Below are 20,725 nucleotides of genomic sequence, written 5' to 3'. Positions count from 1 at the left end.
GTATATCTTATAAAATATGTTTTATATTAATGTGAATTTATAGTTATTAAAACATAGGGTTATTAAAATTAAACAAGGGTAAAATGATCGAATATAGAGTCCTTTTCAAAAATATATTACAAATAAATTTCAAATTTTAGAGATTAAAAATATAGCACATTTTCTCTGCAAGTTATTTGAATGAATTGCGTGAAAGATTAAAATGCTAAAGGAACTATTTTTTTTTTATTTATTTTATAGATATTAGAAGAGTTAGTAAATACATTATAATAATGCAATTGATAAACTCTATAAGAATTTTCTCTACTTATACAAATATTCAATTAAATGAAAAGTATTTTTAAATTTGTATATTTTCCTTGATTACTTACTAACTTAATTATTCAATATTATTTATTTTACTTACAAGTACTTCGGATAATAATACTGAAAATAGTTTTTAGCACTGCGAAATTGTTCACGATTATTTTTAAAGAGTTCTACTACTTTTTGAGATAAATTATTTTCCATGCTAATTATTTAAAAATATATTGGGTATATGTAAAACATTAATCAGCAGAGATGCAAGTTATACAAAACTAGAGTCTTGAGTTAATAAGTAATATACATCAATGGCATGAATTAAGTTTTAAAATAGTTATTAATATGTAACCCCCTCCCTCCTTCATTCCGTAAAAAGTTTCGGGTAATCAAACGGAAAATTCTTCAGCATTTTCTTTTTCCTTCAGAAGAATCTTCTCCTGTTAAAATGTGGTAACAAAATCATCTTAATTATACAAGCATCAAAGTTTGCTTATAAAAGTATCTCATGTCAGAGGAAAAGGACATGAATCCGAAATTTTAATTTCTATAATCTTGAGTTTATTTTTAAACTTCTCTAGCAAATATTCACTAAGAAAAAGAAACATACTGTCAGCATATGAATTTAAATAATTGTTTTGAATATAGCATGTTTCTTTTTCTTCTTGACAAATTTTGAGAAAATATTTACATTGAATTTAAGATTTGAAAAATTCGAACTTCAAATTTGTTGACATAATGTACAAAACTACGGAAGTTTTGCTAGCAAAAATTTTTTTTTATTTTAAAATCTTTTTTTTTTAATTCTCTACATCATTTTTTGGCGGCAATGTCCTAAAAGGACACTTGAAAAGTATTTTGTATCAAGTCAAAGTTCATACGTCATTTTAGGTATCTACACCAAACTCATTACTCAATCACCCAATTCATCTCCAGGAGTCAAAATGGATATTTCGAGCCACGTTCTTTGAAATATCTATTCTTTTAAAAATACATGATTCTGTAGCTCATTTTAATTGTGGATATTTCATACTTCAACTGTGTCTCTTTCAGGCCCACGCCAAGCCTGATCGGCGCCGTCGTGCAACTGTCTTTTCAGCGCCTTTATGCAGTGGCGTACGGGGAAAATACCGTTAACACCCGGAGTGAGGTTTTGTAGACAAATATAATGTGGAAAAAAATACGTTTCGCACTTAATTTCTTTAAAAAATCAATGTGTAAACATTTTGTGCTTTGCCAAATATACACTTAAATACATTTATTGGAACAAAGGTTTTTTTTTTTTTTTTTAAAGAGCATTGAAAGCAAATAAAAACCTTTGGTTTAGCATGGAGTCAGTGATTACTTGAATACGAGCAGGTTGAAATATGGGTGTTCGGGGGTTCTCCCGCGGAAATTTTTTGAAATTTTAGTTTTAAAAACGCAGCTTTAAATTATCTTTGGAGATGAAAGGCGAAGAAAAAGTTCCCAGAACCTCTTCAACATTTTTCAAAATTGATGTCAAAAACAAGATTATAGACTATATTTGCTACTGTTTGGAAAAATAATAGGGCTCAGAGGCTGATTCTGAACACCCCCCTCCTCTCCTTGATTCGGAATTAAAGTCCAAAAAACCAAAGATTTCAGATGTTCATAATGGTATTAGAAAGAAAGAATCAGACGTTCTTCCTCTTATTTATTTTATTATTATTATTTTTTTGAAATTGTTGTTTTAAAAAACTCAATTTTTGTCGTTCTTTGGAAATGCTAGAGGAAGGAACCTCCTCGAAAGGGGGCATCCTTTCTCCGAGAACCCCCTCCTTCAAACATTTTCAAAATTGAAGCCTTAAAAATGCAACTATAGACGAATTTTTTGATAACGTTATTGGCCCGGCAATTTTTCGAAATTGAAGCTCTGAAAAAGTATTTTTAGACTATCTTCAATGTTATTAATACACAAGGCGTTTGAGGGCTCTCCTCAAATTGGGGACAGTCAGAAAACAAATTTTTTGGAGGGGGGAGGCATCCAAGGCTTGTCATTTTTAAGATTTTCTAATTTGAACACGAACTAAAAAGAGTGAAAAAAAAATGAAATGAAAGAAAGATAAATACATTGTCCAAAGCTCTTTAACTATTTTATGCACAAATAGTGAAAGAAAGGGGGGGGGGGGGAGAATCGAGTAACTGTAGTCAAATCGCAAAACTAAAAAATTAACCTAATTTTTTTCATGCACAAGTAAACAATAGGCAAATGCGCTTAACGTATTTTTTATGTATAACATGAAACAGTCGATTTATCCAGAACAATCGTTAAAATCACAAAAAGACATATTGCATAAATTATAATACAACATATCCATTGCAAGAGCCAAAATGGGGACTAGCAAATTTGCTGCGTCTCGTATGCTCAGTCTTATGTGCTATAGACATACCACAATAGCATTCACGGTTCCTTATTATCAGGAAGAAAAATGCTTATTGCTCGACTTGGCGCGGGCACTGCCGTGCCCTCAGGAGTATGCATTATTCAGCATTACATGTTTCAGTGTAAAATATTGTACTTTTGAATAGTATGTTTAGACACAAAAAAGGGAATAATTTTTCTTAGATAGACATCGAGACGGATTGCTCGTTTCTATTAGCAGTTGAGCAGTATAATTTTACTGCAATCATTAGATATAATGAAAAACTTATTTTCTTTTTCCGGTTGAAGATTTTTTTCCTTTATTTTGAGCATTTTTGCTCGGTGGAGTTTGGCGCCTTTTTGACTCTGGCGCCGTCGTGCTTCGCACGACCTTACACATAGGGACGGCGTGACCCTAGTCTCTTTATAAGCAGTTAGTAAAATGTATATGAATCTTTTTAAAGAGGGAAAAATAAAATGTTTTCAGATTCCGTAGTTTAAAACCAACAACCATAGGCAACCTGCGTTTTTAATCCTTTTTTCTTTTCAAAATTTGTGCACATCGAAGCAGTTATTTGTGATTTTGAAACATTTTTCATTTGAATTTTAAAAAAGATTAAAACAAAAAAAATAGTTCATGGATTTTTATTATACTTCCTGGGAGTTTTATTTCAACGGCTTGGAAACAGTATAAATTAATAAAATAGATATCCCACAACAATGTCATTTTAACAATAAAATAAATGAATAAATGAATATTAATTCCCTTTTGTAGAAACAGCTCCATTCAAAATGCGCCTAATTCGTTTTACGGCGTCAGTTACATTATAACCGTGACCTACAAGCAATGATGGTTAGAATTTGACCAAGACCCAATAAGAAACGCACTTTTACAAGAATAACTGCATCATTCTCAAACAAGAACAATTACCTTATTTTGCCCTATTACAATTGCTCAAGGTAACTTTGATCCACACTATCTTTATTTTTAACTACCCCACTCATTTTAATAGTATTATTGTATCTATTGGCATACAATTTCAGAAACATCTCTAAAATGTTCGATAGTTATTAAAAGTTAATATAATAATCATAAAACTCTTGTAAAATCAATTATTTGCTTGGTTCAAGGTAATATTGCCAATTAAGGTCATTTTGAACCGCGTGAGAAAGGGAAAGTAAATTACTTTAATGAAAGCAGCGCAACTTTGAACTTTTTTTTTTTCATATTAATGTGTAAAAACTTTCCAATTTTGTTTCATAGCATCGTAAGATACAAAAGTTTATTTACTGCACAGAAAAAGACGGGCCGATGTCGGTATTAATTTTTACAAGACGAGGAAATCCTTTTTCTTGCTTCGAAAAGTAAAGTCTTAAAAGACTGATACAGTAAACTAAACTGTTAGGCCTCATGTGGCAGAAAAGTAGGTCGGATGAAAAATAAAATATTAATTTGAATTTTTGGCATCTTGAATTCAAATTATGTTTTTCGCAATCACGAGCGTGTGTGTTTATGAATGCGCGTGTGTTTGTCCAGGCGCATGTATGTGGGTGCGTGTATATGTGTGTATGTATGCATGTGTGTTTGTGTGCGTGTTGTGTATGCAGTGCAGTGTGTGTATATGCGTTCGTGTGTGTGTATGTAGGCATATGTGTTTGTGTGCAGGCATGAGTGTGTGTATGTAGGCATATGTGTTTGTGTGCAGGCATGAGTGTGTGTATGTGTGAGTGTGTAGGATATGGACGCAACCTGGAGACGGTTTTCGCAAGAGGAGCAGCATCGTGAGGAGCCGGTCGACGGTGATGCTGGCAGAGGGTGCTGGTGGGAAAAAAAAATCAGCGTAACATCAAAAACAGTCAAGTGAGAACAATAAGCAATCGTGATTGCTCAAAAAAGAAAAAAAAAAACGGATAGGACGAGTTCAAACTTGCAGCCACTTCTCCATTACAATTAAAAACACATATTGTAATAAATAACTAATGCAAAAAATCATTAAATTATTATTAGTTAAAAGTGAAAAGTTATGAATAAAAGGAGTAAAAATGTGTAGATTTTACCTTGTGACGAGATCCTTAATAGGCTTAGTTCTTTATTTGACTGTTTGCCCTATAACGCGACGCAATCACGATGTTTTTTTTTTCTCTCGGTTTTTTGGTTTTTTTTTTTTTTTTTTGAAGAAAATAAAAACATAGTAAGCAATAGATAAGTAATTCAATCGATATTCTCAATGAAGTTTATCAAAATGTCAATTTTGATAGCGATCACTCTTTCTTTCAGAGCATTTTTGATGATCGGTTGGAATTTGGAGGGAAAAAAAATATGCTGAGTGTATACCTACCTATACTTTGCTATGTTGCAAAACTTTCAAAAGTAAAACTAATACAAATTTAAGGAAAATCTACTTCATAGCTACCAACATTGAAAGATGAAAGCTAGAGAGACTTATGCGTAAAATTAGAGAGATTTTGCAAAAATAACTTAGCGTCAAAGGTTTAATAATGTAAAGGGGATTTTTAAAACATAATTGGGGATTTCTTAAATTGAACCTGTATATGACTGAAATTTAAAGTTCGACATAACTCTAAAATTAGAAATTAAATGTATAGTTATTTTTACTCTTTTGAAGTGAAAAATAAATAAAGAAACCTACAATTTTAAGGTTTGAAGAAAAAAATGTTTTAAAAAGGCACAAGTTTCACAGCAGGTAAAAATTTAGGAAGCTCAGAGAAAAATCGAGTGCATTTTGCAGCGTTTTTTGGGAAATAAAAGTTTTAAAAAGAAGCAAAAGGAAGTCAACATGTTTCAATATTTGTTAAGACATATACAATTTCCTTACTCGGGTATGAAAAGTGTGTTTAAACTCTACCTTTTTCCGATATCAATCGTTTTTTAGTAAGGATTTTTCTAGTGATTCCAATCACTGAAAAATTCCTTTTTTAGGAGTTTTGTCGGTTCGATGACAAGTTGGGAGATTACTTAATTCATTAAGGAGTTCAGGAGAAGACATCAAAATTCGGTACTACCCCGAACGAAACTGTGCTGCTTTGATGTCAATTTAATTTTTAGATATATCGCCGCCTCAGATCAACAGTAAGACATCTAATCCCAGGAATAACACTAAGATACCCTACTGTTGCTTTGAAGCGATAGTAAGTTACGGAGCTTACAAGCGAACATCATATGAGTGCTGAACAGTAAAGTAAGCATAAACAACGTCAAAAAAAGCACAAATTTGCAGAATTAAAGCATACACGTGTTGTGCACGCACGCACACACAAGCCATCCGACAAAAGCATTGTCGGATGTCTTTTCATCCATAAGCTCTTTAGTTTTTGCATTGAAAAAGGCGTTCCCTAAAACGCCGAAACACGTGTATGCTGTAATTCTGCAAATTTGTGCTTTTTTGACGTTGTTTATGTTTACTTTACATCATATGAGTGTTCTTTGGTGGTTAGGAAAAGTGGAAAAGAAGATGAACTCGTAACTAAAAGTTTGTGAGTAATCAAAATGGTTGACACATACATATTTGTACTTTATTATTAACTCACCTGTTTGATCATCGCCGCCGGTCATCATCTGCAGGATGCGGAAAGATCTGGACTGACCATAGGTCTTGGGGTCTTGGTTGTCGGAGGAGGGCCGGCGCTGGGGCTCCACGGCTGCGGCCATTCTATCACCGCTCTGCTGTCCATCAGCAATGTTCAACCTAGCCACAAGAGGGAGAGCCTGACATGAATAAATAAGAAAGAATTCTTTCACCGCTCCGTCGTCATCGTACTCTTGAAAAAAGGTCAGGGAGAAAGTAACAAGACGAAACGACAAACCACGATGTGGCGCCATTTGGGGATTTAAGCTTTATTTTTCAACTAAGGGCTGTCCATTTTAATGATGTCACACTTTTTTCAACTTTCCGACTCCCGACCCCAATCCCTACCTCCTTGTCACAAAGTGTCACACTTGACTATAACACCTCTCTTCTTTGTCACGTGTCACCCTATTTTCCATAAATATACTCTTATAAAATATACGTAGTATCACACTTCTTGCTACCCCTCCACTCTACTTGTCACCAACTGTCACATTTCATGAACCCCCTCCCCTCAAAGCGTCCGACTCCGCAGTCCTGTTTTTTTTTTTTTTTTTTCATGAATCAAGTGATGAACAGTGTTGTCAACTTATCTTTTTAAATGGGAAATAGGAAACTGAAAAAAACCTTGTCCGAAAAAAAAACAGCAATGGTTGTTCTACAGTTTTGCTTGAAGTCAAAGTTGTATCGAAAAATATGAAGTGCGACAAATTTAATCCATGTAATTTAAAGTTACTCTTAATAACTGCACTCCATATGAAACGATTCGTTGAACAAGAATTTATTTTATTTATTTATTTATTTTATATATATATATATATATATATATATATATATATATATATATATATATATATATATATTTTCGCGCTGAGCAGATCGATCTTTTTTCTTTCATTCGCTGGCCAAAAATGTCGGAATGCGCATTCCCTTGTTTTGGTTTCGTAGAGGAGGTTTCGTTATTCGATCGCAGACGACTTTTGCAAGTACACAGACGCGATTCACAGAGACCCAGTTCCCCTATTTGGTCAAGAGGAAAACAAAAACAAATCTGTGTCTCAATAGAGAGTTATCCGTTAAGATACATGCAGAATTTTATCGCTATCCCGATGGAAGGTTCAAATTTTTAAAAACAGTAATTTTAATCAGCAAAGGAGGTTATGTGCGCGTTTTTGCTCATTTTCTGAATAAATTATTGCGATTTTTTAGGTGAAATGTAAATGGTTTTTTTGGATTAGAAAAATTTCTTCATTGAAACAATTCAAATGTGCCAAAAGAAGAAGAAAAAAGAAGCATTTGAAAAAGTTATTTCTAGCATCAGTTTGTCAAACAGTAACTTAATGCATTTTTACTTGATAAAGAACTCTAAACGGGATATTTTTTACAAATGGTGTAAAAATGCATAATTCCTTGAAGATTTTGTTAATTACTTATTTTTTATTTATTCATTCTTTTCTTTGAAGATACATTTGTTTTTTGGTAACAGGTATGAAATTATTTCTCATATTTCGAGAATGTCTTGCAATGACGCCGCGAAAAAAGAGAGGGTTCTCATTAATGGTGTAGAAATGAATATTAACATTAATATTGCCTTTGTTACTTTTACAACACAGTTCTGGTTTCTGGTAGCCTACAATACCACTGTGTCAAAAAAATTTTGAGATGACGATTCATTAGTACAGTCTGGTTTGATAAGATGACTTCCCAAGAACGAAGGATTCAATTATTATATTTGTTGATTTAGGAGTGAGAATAGGCGGCGTGTTTTGCCAATACGTTATGCTGCGATTAATGGCCTGATGCCAATGTAAGAATTCCTCCTCATATTCTCCAGACAGAAATAAACTTTTCCAAGGTCAAGCGATATGTGATTAGATCCGTTTTGCGAACTATTTGTTTCTGTTTAACCTCTGATTTGATGTAAAGGTGAATATCCGGTTTATAGGCGGAAATGGTAGCATCTATTGATCTTTTAGTTTGCCCAAACGGATTTGCATTTACTTCTAAGTTTAGCAGAGTCAAATTGAAATGAACGAAGCACGTGCATCAAAAATCTCTTGCACATTTCTCTATTTACTCTGTTAGACTTGAGGTAGAATCGTCCTAACTGGCCGCTTGCCAATTTTCCACGGAAAACGTGGTCGGACAGTGTTGGCTGTTCAATACGTCGCCTAGTCATGGCTCGTACTTTGATTTTGGACTTAATTTTAAATCAACTAACCGTTCGAATTGGTTGTTGAGTTGGGGCTGCAACAGGACTTGTTGACCCGTGCAAGAAGGAGGTGGCGGGGCTTGTTGCTGGTTAGCCATAATCCTCCTCTGCATTTTCGGAGACCTGATCTCTGACAGATCCAGCCCCCCTGGGAGGTATGTAAAGGGTTTCTTGTCTTTCTTCATGCTGCCAGCGAGTGCGGCTGGCAATTCAGGTCCGCCACCAGGTGTCGCTGGACTCGGGGCTGAGATACCGGCTGCAGCTTTTGCTTCCTTCGTTGCCTGAAAAGAAAGATTTATTCTTCATTTGCTTTGTAAATACGAAAGCATGATACTGCCATGCTAAGCACAAAAATAGTATCTGCAGCTGAGTTCAAAATGAGAAATTCCCGCTTAAAGTTGTATGCATCCATGTTTTGATTCAGATGTCACTTTTTCAGAATTTTTTAAAAGATATTTTCGATCGGCAAATGACTATAAATTATTTTATTTGGGTAAAATATGTGACAAGGGCGTCTATATAAGGGGGCAAGTAGGGGCTCAAGCCCCCCCCCTTTAGAAATTAGAAATTCCTTGCTTTTAGTACTTTTTTCTTTGCAAAAATGTTTAAAAACATTTCTTCTCCAGCTATTAATGAATAATTTATTAAAGGTGTCAAACTTTAATAACTCTAAATCTGTACTGAAATCGGTTTCTATGGGGAAAATATCCTGCTAAACTATGGGTAAAATATCTCAGCCCCCCTCCACCCCCTTAAAATTTTGCATTTGGGCGCCCATGATATGTGACAAAGAACTACCTGGTGACAGTAACTCAATTTTGACAAAAAGTGCAGATACGACTTCTGTGCTTGGCAGGGCAGTATACATGTAAACAACATGCTATATTTTAGAGATTAAAAAATCCCGCCAGTTTGGGGTTCCGGGGGAGACAACTGCGACTACGCTGCGGGGAGACTGTGTTTTATGTTTAGTGGAAAAGTTAAATTTAGCATCTGTTACTAATTCCCTTTGTACACAAAGTTTTGCAATATACAAGTTTGAAAAATCGATTGCATGCAGATGTTTTGGACTTACAAGGAACCCCTTTATCTATGTCTAAAAATATGGGGCCGGAGGCGTAATGTCTATACATATTACACGAAATTCCGAAATAATAATACGTAAAATAACAACCCAAATGATAATCCTTTGATAAATAATAGCCGATGGTCGTGTAACGTGCGTGTTTCAACAATAAAACTCCCGCCACGGCATAATAATTTATGTTTTGGGTAATGTTTGACATGCAGGAAAAGTCTTTATTGTGACAAGGCTGAACTGGATCCGGTAACTTAACTGTTATAGTGGTAAGACTGTATCATTTCAGGAGAATGAAGAAACGAAAAAAAAAATGGTTAGTAATGAATGGTATCTACTAGAGTTTAGGGTTAATCCACTGGAGTTACGGTTACAATTTCAACTATCGAAATATCACCAAACAGGCAATGGCTTCGTTCATATGTAGAAGCAAAATTTCCCCCGTCATACCTTGACGGGCGATTTTCTAGTTAATAATAAAACAATAAGAATAATAATTATTATTATTAATATATAATAATAATAAAATACGTAAGAATAATAATTATAATTAATGCATGACAAAAATAATAACTTTCTGACAGGTTAAAAGTTTTCTCAATCAAGAATTGCAGTCAGGAGTTTAGTCTGTTTGCAAACGTTATAATTTTGTATCAATTTCAATTCATCCTTTCAGATTTGCTATTCATTCTAAATGTCATACAAAAATAACAGTACAGTCTGAGTAAAAACTTTAAGTCCAGTGCACTTTTTTGAGAAATTGGACACACCTTAATCTTAGGATCAAAAAGTCATATGAGTGATAATTATTAACCTTAAATACAAGTAAAAAAGACAAAAAATTTAATTGTAAGTGTTTCATTATCATAAAACAGTACAGATCAATATTTGAACCTGAGTAAAATCTTTAAGGCCAACATAGAAAAAAGCCTATGAGGACAAAAATTCAAATATTTATAAGCTTGTGTGGGAGCCATTCCTTTAAATTACTTCAAATATTCTTGTTTTCATGAATGAAACTAGTTTTTGACAAAATTCGGGATGTATTTTTTACCATTCATCTTCGATGGTAGATTTCAGCTCTATTGATAAAGTAAAATGTCTCTCCTTTGCATCAACTCTTCTTGCTAAGTCACCCACTAAGTTCTCTGTTGGGTTAAGATCTGGAGACTTAGTTGGTCATTTCAAAGTTTCAACATTGTTTACTTGGAGCCTATTTTTTTCCCTGTTACTCGGATGGATAGATGCATTGTTTTGATGATATTTTCAATATTCTCCAGCAATAAATTCAGCATTTGGTAAAAGATGACTTGGAGGGACATTTTGATATGCTTGTGAGTTCATTTTGCCTGAAACAAACGCAACTGAGCACGCACCATTGTAAGCAAAGCACTCTCAAGTTCTGACAGAGCCTCCATCTAATTGGCGCTTGTAGAATATTTCTTTTTCTTTTCGTAAAGCATAATCCGTACGTTCGGTCCATCCAAACTCCGCTTCTTTTTGTTAGAAAAGTTATTTGTATTCATTGGTTATCCCAGGTCATGATTTCCTAGCTAAAGTTGAAACGCTCTATATTGTGCATTTTCAATGAATGAGGTTTAAGCAATTTTGCAGCATTAATAAGAATTCCATAACTTCTAATTGTGTTACATATTGTTTTTGACAAACATTTAAACCTATCGCCTGAATATGTTTCCTGGTTGAGTACTTTTCAGGTAATGTAATAATTTCCAAACTCTTCTCTCATGAAGCGAGTACAAAGCTTTAAGTTTTCCCGTGTTTTCTTTTTACCCTAATTGTGTTTAAATCAAACAAAAATGTTGAATTCAGTCTTCGATCTTCCTATTTTTTCGCAATAGTACGCCTACTTATCCTTATTGAAGAAAAAGCTTCAATCTGCCCTCTTTCTTGAACACTTAACGTTTTACCTTACGATATCGTTACAAGTAGGACAAAAACTTTGAAGAAATTAATCACAAAACTGCAAGTTGAAGGGTTTCCACAATCTTGTTAACTGAGGTGATATTTATTACATTATAAGTACTTGCAGTTTTTTAAAAATACTAGTGGCCTTAAAGTTTTTACTCAAGCTGAAATGCTAACTTTGAATAAACCAGTGCTATTCTGGTTATTGCATGCTTTACAAATCCTGTCTGTTGCGTTATTTCTTACCAATGAACATTAATAATACAATAACATTAAAACCCCTTTAATTTTATTTTCCTTTTTTCAAAGAAAATTGTACTGGCCTTAAAGTTTTTACTCAGGCTGTATGGTCAGGGGTATGAAACTGTAAGATTTTCTCCTTCCTGGTGAGTAGGTTTTCTGACGTTGCGAGTGTATTTTAAATGAGTCAATTAACGTTTTACCGTATAAAGTCACATCGACATATGAATCGTAATTGCTATGTTCGGTAGTATAAAACAAAAATAGCAGTATTTAACTTAGATGAATTAAACCAAAAATAGTAATTTAGAAACAACAGAATTAAAACTAGCATTTTGTTTTGAAACCCAAACCATTCGATTCATTTGACTTGTGCGTTTAAATATTTGATCATTGTTATTATTAGTTTTTCGTTTTAGACTTTTTTTCCCGCTTTTTTTGGTACTGGGCCATTTACTGTGGATTCTTTTCTTACAATGCAACTTTGTAATGTTCTTTGTAATGCAACGAGCATTTTAAACTTAATGTTTGCATCATAATTTCTCTTGCTATGCAAGTTTAGTTTTAGTTAAATAGCGGGGGCTTTTTTTTTTTTTAGGGCATCAGATATTTCATTTGTTCAGATCATCCCATAAATGAAAACATTTGTTGACCTAAAATAGAAGTGCATTTACAACTTACTTTTTACAACTTACGTTTTGATAGTAATTACTTAAATACCTTTGTAAATTGCGGTTTTTTTTTTTAAATATAAAATCAATGATTTTACATCAAATATTAATGACTGGTTAAAAATATTCTTGGCTGGTGAGATTTTAAATGGCGTAAAGAAAAAACACAGTTAAGCAAAATTTTACCTGTGTTAGAATAGCATTGATGCTTCACATCTCAAGAATGTAAACTTTATTTACGGATGAACTTTTAGGTTTTTAACAATTTTTATGAGTGTTTGACAGGACAACTCAAATAAAAAAACATAAGGGTCATTCTCCAGAATATAACTTTTGAACAAAAATAATGTTAAATATCAAAACCTTTCTTCTTTTGTTTCATTCATTCTTACATGAAACTGTTTCATACTGGAAGCAACCAGAAACACTGGCCCAGCTAAATTGCAATTATTTTACTCAAAAAAACCTTGTTCTCTGGGGGAAAAAAATCAGTTTGAAGAGGCTTATTTAATATCAAGGAAGTAATCATGTTAATTGAGCAAACAATGAGCTAGTTTAAACAGTGCACAAGTTTTCTTGATTGAAGTACAACTTAATTTTAATTATCCTCTTAGTTAACTTAAAGTTTGTGTTAAAAATAGCATAACATAAATATACATCCAAATTAGTAAATTTGAGAACATACTGATAATTTATAATTTTGGTACCATGTCTAAAATTTATGTATTTCACCCCTATTATTTAGTCTCACTTTCGTGACAATAACATTGACAAGGGTTATCGTTGAGGTGAGAGTCACGGAGGTGAGGAATTTTCTAACAAGAAGACCTTACGGTCTCGGAAATTCAGATCGGGGTGATATTCAGCAGATTAGTAGTACCCCTTGAGAGTATCCACATGGTAAAGCAATTAAGCGCACTATCCAGAATATTCCGAGAAAACAGCCTCTTAAGTTTTACGCGCAGCCTATATATACTAGTATATACTAGTAGAGATTGCTCATCAGTAACAGCTCGATGGCTGTGTGGTCAGCGAGCAGCATTCACGGTGCTGTCGATCCGGTTTCGATTCCTCACGAAATATTTTTTTTTATATAAATTTATAAAGCGATTGTTACAACTAATTGAGATTTGAATTGAAGATAATACTCTATTTTTAAACACTAAATGTATTTTTAATCGAGAAAATAGAGATAAATTCAATCGATTATAAATTATAATTTGAATTACCACGGCAACAAAATTAGGGTAAGACTTGTTAATTTATGTAAAAAATTTAGAAATATAGTTTTTATTTATGAATTATTTATTTATATACATACACCAGAATGATGATTATCATAAAAACACGGAGACAAAAAATTGTTTTGACATCTTGCACAATGTATAAAGGAAGATTATTTACAGGAGCAACCTTTTTGTAAAAGATTCATAGGAAAACATACTTCAATAACATTCATTAAAATTTTTCTTTTGTCAGAAAGCACACCGAATCATTTTATTAAAAATTGGCGGTGACAGTTGATGATGGACTATTGATTGTATTTTTATATTCTTCACGGGTATTTATTTTTCTATTATTTTCAACGAGACACGCACAATTTTGTATACGCTATATTAGATTCTTGAAACTGTCTATAAAAATAGACGTCGCAAAGTTGAACAAGTGAGGTACATTTTGCTGAAAAAGAGAATTATTCAAGCAAGAGGTATCGAACCCGAGATGGATTGCACGGGAATCCAGTACGCTGACCACATAGCCACCGAACAGCTGCTGGCAAAAATTTACCAGTATATAAGCTGCGGCTAAAACGGGTGTTTTCTCGGAATGTTCTGCTTAATGCGCTTTATTACTTTACTGTGTGAATACTCTCAAGGGTTACTACTAATCTGCTGAATTTCATCTCGATCTGAATTTCCGAGACCATAAGGTCTCCTTGTAAGGCGTAATGGGTGCATTTTTCAGGGAAAGAAATTTTTTCTTCGTTGCTACAATCTGCACATGTAAAGCATATCAAACATGTAAACTTTTTTTTTGCATCAATTTACGTGCCTGAACTTCCAATTCATGGAAGTCAGAATTCCAAATACCCACACTTGGTTTTTGAAACAAAATCTGTCTTCTTTTTTCTGAAAGAAAATCTCAAAACTTCTTCTTGGCTCAAAATGAACAAGGTGACTCACTTGTATCACGGGAAATAAAATGTGATGCCATTACTGCTTTCTGTCAATGAGAAATGGCATTTTGTGTTTGGGTAATGGAGGTAAGAATTTTTTTTGTGACGTAATCCATTATCCTACTAAAACAAACTAAATCACAATATAAAAAAATTAAATATACTTAAACATTTTGTATTTGCGACACTTGTGGAAGAAATGATAAATAAGAATATAAATACTTTTAATCAAACAAGTAAATTAAGCAACATTAACAGTCGCACAAGGTGTGTGACAAGCCATGGAGATGGTTTCACATGATGTGAACCAAAACGATATTAAAATAAAAATTATTTCAAAAAAACCCGTTTGCAGATTCAAATGGATATATTTTTGATGAAATTAAAAAATACTGTTAAATGATTCATTTCTAAAAGGTTCAATTTTTTTCTGTAAATTGCATGTGACAGCAATGTTACACTTTTAGAAGAATAACCCATAAAAGTGTTTTAAAGGATTGAGCAGCTACACCCCCTCTACAAATGCGATGGCGGGGTGACGGATTTTGTTAATCATTCAGGAAATTGCGAGTCCATTAAGAACGATCTCATAATACGTAAAGAAAATTCTATGTTAATTTAAATTTATGAAAAATACAGTTCTAGTTAACATAAGTCGGAACAATGCCTGACTAACCAGTTTATTTACGATATCACGAAAATAATGGTATTGTGTCATGAGCAAAGTCAAAAAAAAAAAAAAAAAAAAAACTGCCTAATGCATTTTTCCCAGTCATAAATTTTAAGTTTATGAGGAGATAAATACATCAAGTTTTGCCTTATCAAAATTCCTCCCAGGCATAAGGCGGGAGAGCAGCCTTATCATTATTCCACAGCATTGGAAAATATTTTTCTTATAAAATGCTTTAAGGAGCAGATAAAAATTCTTTTATTAAAAAAGACTAAACTATCAGAACTGGAGTTTTGGATATTTATTATGACGAAAAGAATATTTGTGTATTTTCTTATTCAGTGAATAGGAAGCTTAACAAAATATAAAACCTGAAATCCTCTCATTCATTTGATTGTGCATAATGCGATAACAGGAAAGTACGAAAAAATCACTTGCGTAGAAATGCAATTAAAATGAATTTTTAATGCAATCAAGTATAAATCTAAAAAGAAAAGATAAATGTGGCTGTCTTATGAGAGCAAAGATTTTTAGGTTTTTACATCTGCATGTGATCAGGGCTTAACTTCCATGGGCGCTCACATGAGTTCAGCTCCAATACTTTTTTCCATTTTACGTGAATTTCAGGGGAGCCTCGATCTCAAATTTTTGTGAGGGCAGAAATTATCAATTTGCCGAATGAAACTACAAATTTTGCCGAATGATGATAGTTTTGCCGAATGGAACTCCAAATTTCGCGAATGATGATAATTTTGCCGAATGGAACTCCAAGTTTCGCCGAATGATGATCATTTTGCCGATTACAACTCCAAAATTTGCCGAATCGTCAGACAAAATTTGTCGAATAAGGAGAGTTTGGGAGGTCACGGTGACCTCCCGTGACCTCCCATATTTCCATTTCACACAAAGCCCAGGTTATTTACAACTCAAATCCGAAAGAACTTTTTAAAGCTCTCTCAGCTGAAAAAAAAAACTGATTTTTTAAAATGAGTTTAAGTCGATTTTTCCTCACAGAAATTACATCGACTTTCGCTCCATGAAGACGGTGCATTTTCTAGAAGATTCATACAAATTCCATTGTTCAATTACTGCATGATACTCACAGAGCACACGCGGTACCGTAAATAATTTTAATTTTTCCTTTATGTTCAGTAAACAATGAGGGGTAACTTTTGTTAAAAAAAGGTAATTATATATATATATATATATATATATATATATTGTAGCGTTATGACGTGCGTTGTATATTATGTACATTTTGGTGTCCCAAAAAAATTAAAGTCGATTTTTTTTTATGTCGCACACCCTCTTACATTTTTCAAAACAATCGTGAAAAAGTGTCATATAATTTGAACGGCAACCCGTGCAAACTTGCGTCCGAAAGTGTGAACTAGCAATGTACAAGTTCGAATCGAAACAAACCTTTTTTTTGGAAGCCATATGTACCACAAAAATATTTATCCAAATTAAAAAATATTTATGTGTCTAGCAGGAGCCCTAAAATTTATACTTTTTTTCAAAAAAATTGATTTTTTTCAGTTAATTTAAAAAAAAATACGTATAAAAAATTTTTGCGAAAACATTTTCAGATCAATATTAGCAAATGAATACTAAAAAAAAAATAGTAGATTTGAAATGAAAAATTTAACTTAAAGTTGAAAAACTCTGTATCTTTTTGAGTAATTTGTGGGTGACTTAAATATTGCAGGAGAGCAAACATTTGTATTTAACGCTAATTAGCTACTTTACTGCTAATGTTTTCAACTTGATAATTTAAAATTTACCTAACATTTTCTTAAAATAAATATATAGAAAATAATCATTTTTTTTTTGAAGAAAATTACAAATTTTAGGCCTGGTGTGGAATTCCTAAATATTTTTTCAATTTGAATAAATGTTTTTGTAGTGCAAGCAGGGTATAAAGGCAACGTTTTATTAAAATTAAATTTCATGTTTAAAAAAAATCAATTCGGCCTAGTATACAAGTCTTGGTTTTCACTTTCAGACGCAAGTCGGCACCGGTTGCCGTTGTTCAAATTATATGAAACTGTTTTTACAATTATTTTGACACAAAAGGAAAAATATAGGAGGATATGCGACGTGAAAAATTGACTCCTTTTTTGTGGGGGGGGGGGGGACCCTGATGTACATATATTTTATAATATATGTACCAATGGCTTACTATTTCCCTAAATAGAGCTTTTTTTGGTTATTTTCAAAAATCCGAAAATTTGAAAATCCGAACTACCTATGGTTCCAATCAGCTCGGAGTTTTGATATTCTTCTGTATTAAAATAAGTTCTGAAGATTAGAGGGCTCTCCCACTTCTTTTTTGGGAAATGAAGCCCCGTATTTGTTTGTTTTTCACGATAGACGAAAAATATTTAGTTTATAAACTTTTAAAAATAAATAAATTATTTAAAAGTATTTATTACAAAACATATGACTCTGGTACTTAAGAAAGGAGGAGATTGATTCGTCCGAATGGACAACGGACAGAGGCGTCCAGTTTCGAGTTATATGGGGTTGTAGGACCAGTAACTCAACACCCACGGGCAGAGACAAGGGGAGGGTTATGGGGACCGTCGACAATACTATCCATCCACATTGTGTTCTAATACTTCATGAATAGAATGGAAACGTTTGCAGAATTTTTTTTCTTTTAATTCATTAAATATTTTTCAAATAAATATTTAAAACTCTAACTCCTTAAATTGCTTATGAAGTTAAGTAGTAATGTTTATGCCCTGTAAGTGCCTTATTCTTTACCATTTTGACAATACATATTTTGCATTGAATATTACAAAATGCATACTGTTAAGCTTTAAAAATGTCAGTCAGTTACCCAGGAATTAATAGGAGGAAGAACTTCCCAGGAATTAATAAGAGTAGGAACACTAGCTTAAATAAAGATCTACAAGGTGTTTATAAACTCTTGCACTAATAAAGAAAATTCATTTTAATAAAACTAAGAACTACACATAATCCTTTTTTATTTTGATCCTTATTTTATCAAACTGTTTCCACTCATTGGTACAATATTATAGCTGAATGCATTAAGGTGGTGCTGAAATCGAAAACTAAAAATGGTATCTGAGAAAGAAAAAAACTCCCCTGGGCGCGACTGGAGAAGGGGGGGGGGGGACTTTGAGGGTCAGTCACCCAGAACTTTTAGGTTTCACATATATTGCAAATTCTGATGTGACAGTTTATATCCATGTGAGGACTGTTATGACCAAACCTTCGCTCCCCAGAAGGAAAACTCTGGCTACACTAGTATAGTGCCTGGTGAAAAGCTGAAAATCATCTAAATTAGCATTTCTCAACCTTTTTATTTGCGGAACGGCTAGTGCTTTTGAAAATATTTCGGCGACGGCAATGTTTCCCCCTCCCCCATTTTTTCATTTCTTTCTTTCTTCTCTCTCTCTTTTTTCTTTTTTTTTGATTAAAAAAAACCTCACACACGAAAAAAAAAAAACCCCTTGCATTTGTGAAGCGTTAAAAACATGTGATTTTTACAAACTGCTGAGGGTTTTTTTTTCCCTTTCTCCTTTGCAAATAAATAAAAAGAAAAATAAAAAATTTGGACTCTGTTTCGTCAAACATTTTAAGAACGGCTGAGTGTTTTTTCTTTTTTATACACTAGTAATAATAAGAAATGAATCGATAAAACATAAATAAAACTTTACTTAGTATTAAATAATTGTTAGATTTTTTTTGTTAAACATTACTAATGTAAATAATTAGTGCATTAGTGCATTTTAGTGTAAATAATTAGTGCAATAATTATACATAAATAATAAATATTGCGGAAACATCATAGAAAAGTACGAAAATTAATCGCAAAATTCGCGTAAAAGATGTTTTATAGGATACTAGTGGTACCCGCACGACTTTGCTCGTAATAGAAAATTAAAAGGTCTTTTGGTTCGCCTGTATATTTACAAATAATGTATGGTGAATTTTCTCGCCAATTGGCTTGTGCCCATGTTACGGTTCTACGTTATAATTTCGTAATTTACTCGTCCATCTTATGATAATTTTGCTCGGGAAAATGTTCTTAAAATTTGAATAGAGAAAAAACCACATCGAATTTTCAAAAAATCGCTTCAAGGTGCACACCCCCATGCTACAAACTAACTTTGAGCCAAATTTCATAAAAATCGGCCGAACAGTCTAGGCGCTATGCGCGTCACAGAGATCCTGACAGAGAGATCCGGACAGAGAGACTTTCAGCTTTATTATTAAAGTAGTAAAGGTCATAGTAATAATTATTATTATGGTGCTTTCTTCTTTTGAGTAAGGAACATTTTTTAACGTAGACAAGGAAAAGTCTGAGGACCCGTCAAAATTTCCTGTAAACCACCGGTTGAGAATCGCTGATCTCTACCGGTAGGATAAACCGGATAAATCTTCTTAGAACTGCGAAAGGTGCTCAGGTAGACGAGTATTAGCGTCGAGTAACAAAAGTATCAAAAGAAAAACAATTCTGCTTAAATTTGTAGTTTTTTTTTTTTCTTTTTTGTGAATTTCCGTCCATCAGTAAAATACTTCATAAACACCGCGTGAGTCAGTGCAATTTTTAATCACAAGTTATCAGTCTTAGAATGAAATTTGTTGCTTACATTCACATATTTCATATTCGCTGACAAATCCAAGCAATTTGTCAGCTTCACTTCTAAACTGTTAGTCGGCACTGTTTAGTTGGTTTATATATGCACAAAAACAAACATAATCTTCAGAAAAACAGGATATGGGGTTAGTGGGGCGATGGAGACCTAGAAAACGCTTGATGGGAATTTCGAACAGAAGCCACTACTCGAGAGCAGTTGCCAAAGCTGCTATCGCTTTAAAATTCTAAATTTGGAACAACGAAAATAACGCATCACTCATGAGGTAATAACGACTTGGAGGCAAAGCCTCTTTCTTGGAAAGTTTTCAACATGTTTTCATCAGACGCGGAGGATGAAATAGTTCCCTTTTGCAATTTGACTTTTCTTTTGCGGGCCTTTCTCATGAATCCTCTTAAGCTGTTACTTAACATCAAATTGATTTGGGGAAAATTTTGTTATTGCTTTGGCTAAGAATAAGCTCCCGCAGAGACTTGTTTTCACTGTGACTTCTTTTTAACAGGGTTGCGAAGTCGGAGCGAAAACGGCAGAGTCCGGCTAAAGGGCTGTTCACTTATCGGCCATCCGTCACGTCCGCACCGATTTTTTGCACCCGAAACAGGTTTTCCTTGCTGGTTGCCATAACAGCAAGCCGTCATGGACGGGACCGGTTTCGATCAGAAGAACTTTGATATCTGACGGCCGTCAAATGTAGGACTGTATTTCATTGGTTTTCGCCAAGCAGCGTGCTCTTCTCTCTGGTGGGTGAGTCACGTGATTGATGATGGCGTCCGCGTGTGAATGCTACTCTGTTTTCGTCGGCAGTCCGTCACGTCAAAAACGGGATGGACGGGACGGACGGACGATAAGTG

General features: G+C 33.5%; 1 protein-coding gene across 3 annotated transcripts in view; it reads right to left on the bottom strand.

Moving 5' to 3' along the window:
- The window catches only part of LOC129227219 (uncharacterized), a 69,463-nt gene that overhangs the window by 13,522 nt on the left and 35,216 nt on the right, over positions 1 to 20,725 (bottom strand). For 2 of the 3 annotated variants that reach the window (XM_054861723.1, XM_054861724.1), the window contains exons 3-4: positions 8,492 to 8,763; positions 6,233 to 6,390 (exon numbers count right to left, since the gene is read on the bottom strand). In XM_054861723.1, the coding sequence (XP_054717698.1) occupies positions 6,233 to 6,390; positions 8,492 to 8,763 (430 nt within the window). Of the gene's footprint in view, positions 1 to 6,232; positions 6,391 to 8,491; positions 8,764 to 19,868; positions 19,899 to 20,725 lie in introns of those variants that run through there. The other variant, XM_054861725.1, reaches the window with a different exon arrangement.

This window comes from Uloborus diversus, chromosome 8, assembly GCF_026930045.1.
Source record: "Uloborus diversus isolate 005 chromosome 8, Udiv.v.3.1, whole genome shotgun sequence".
Taxonomy (NCBI): domain Eukaryota; kingdom Metazoa; phylum Arthropoda; class Arachnida; order Araneae; family Uloboridae; genus Uloborus; species Uloborus diversus.
This window is presented reverse-complemented; position numbering and strand designations above follow the sequence as displayed.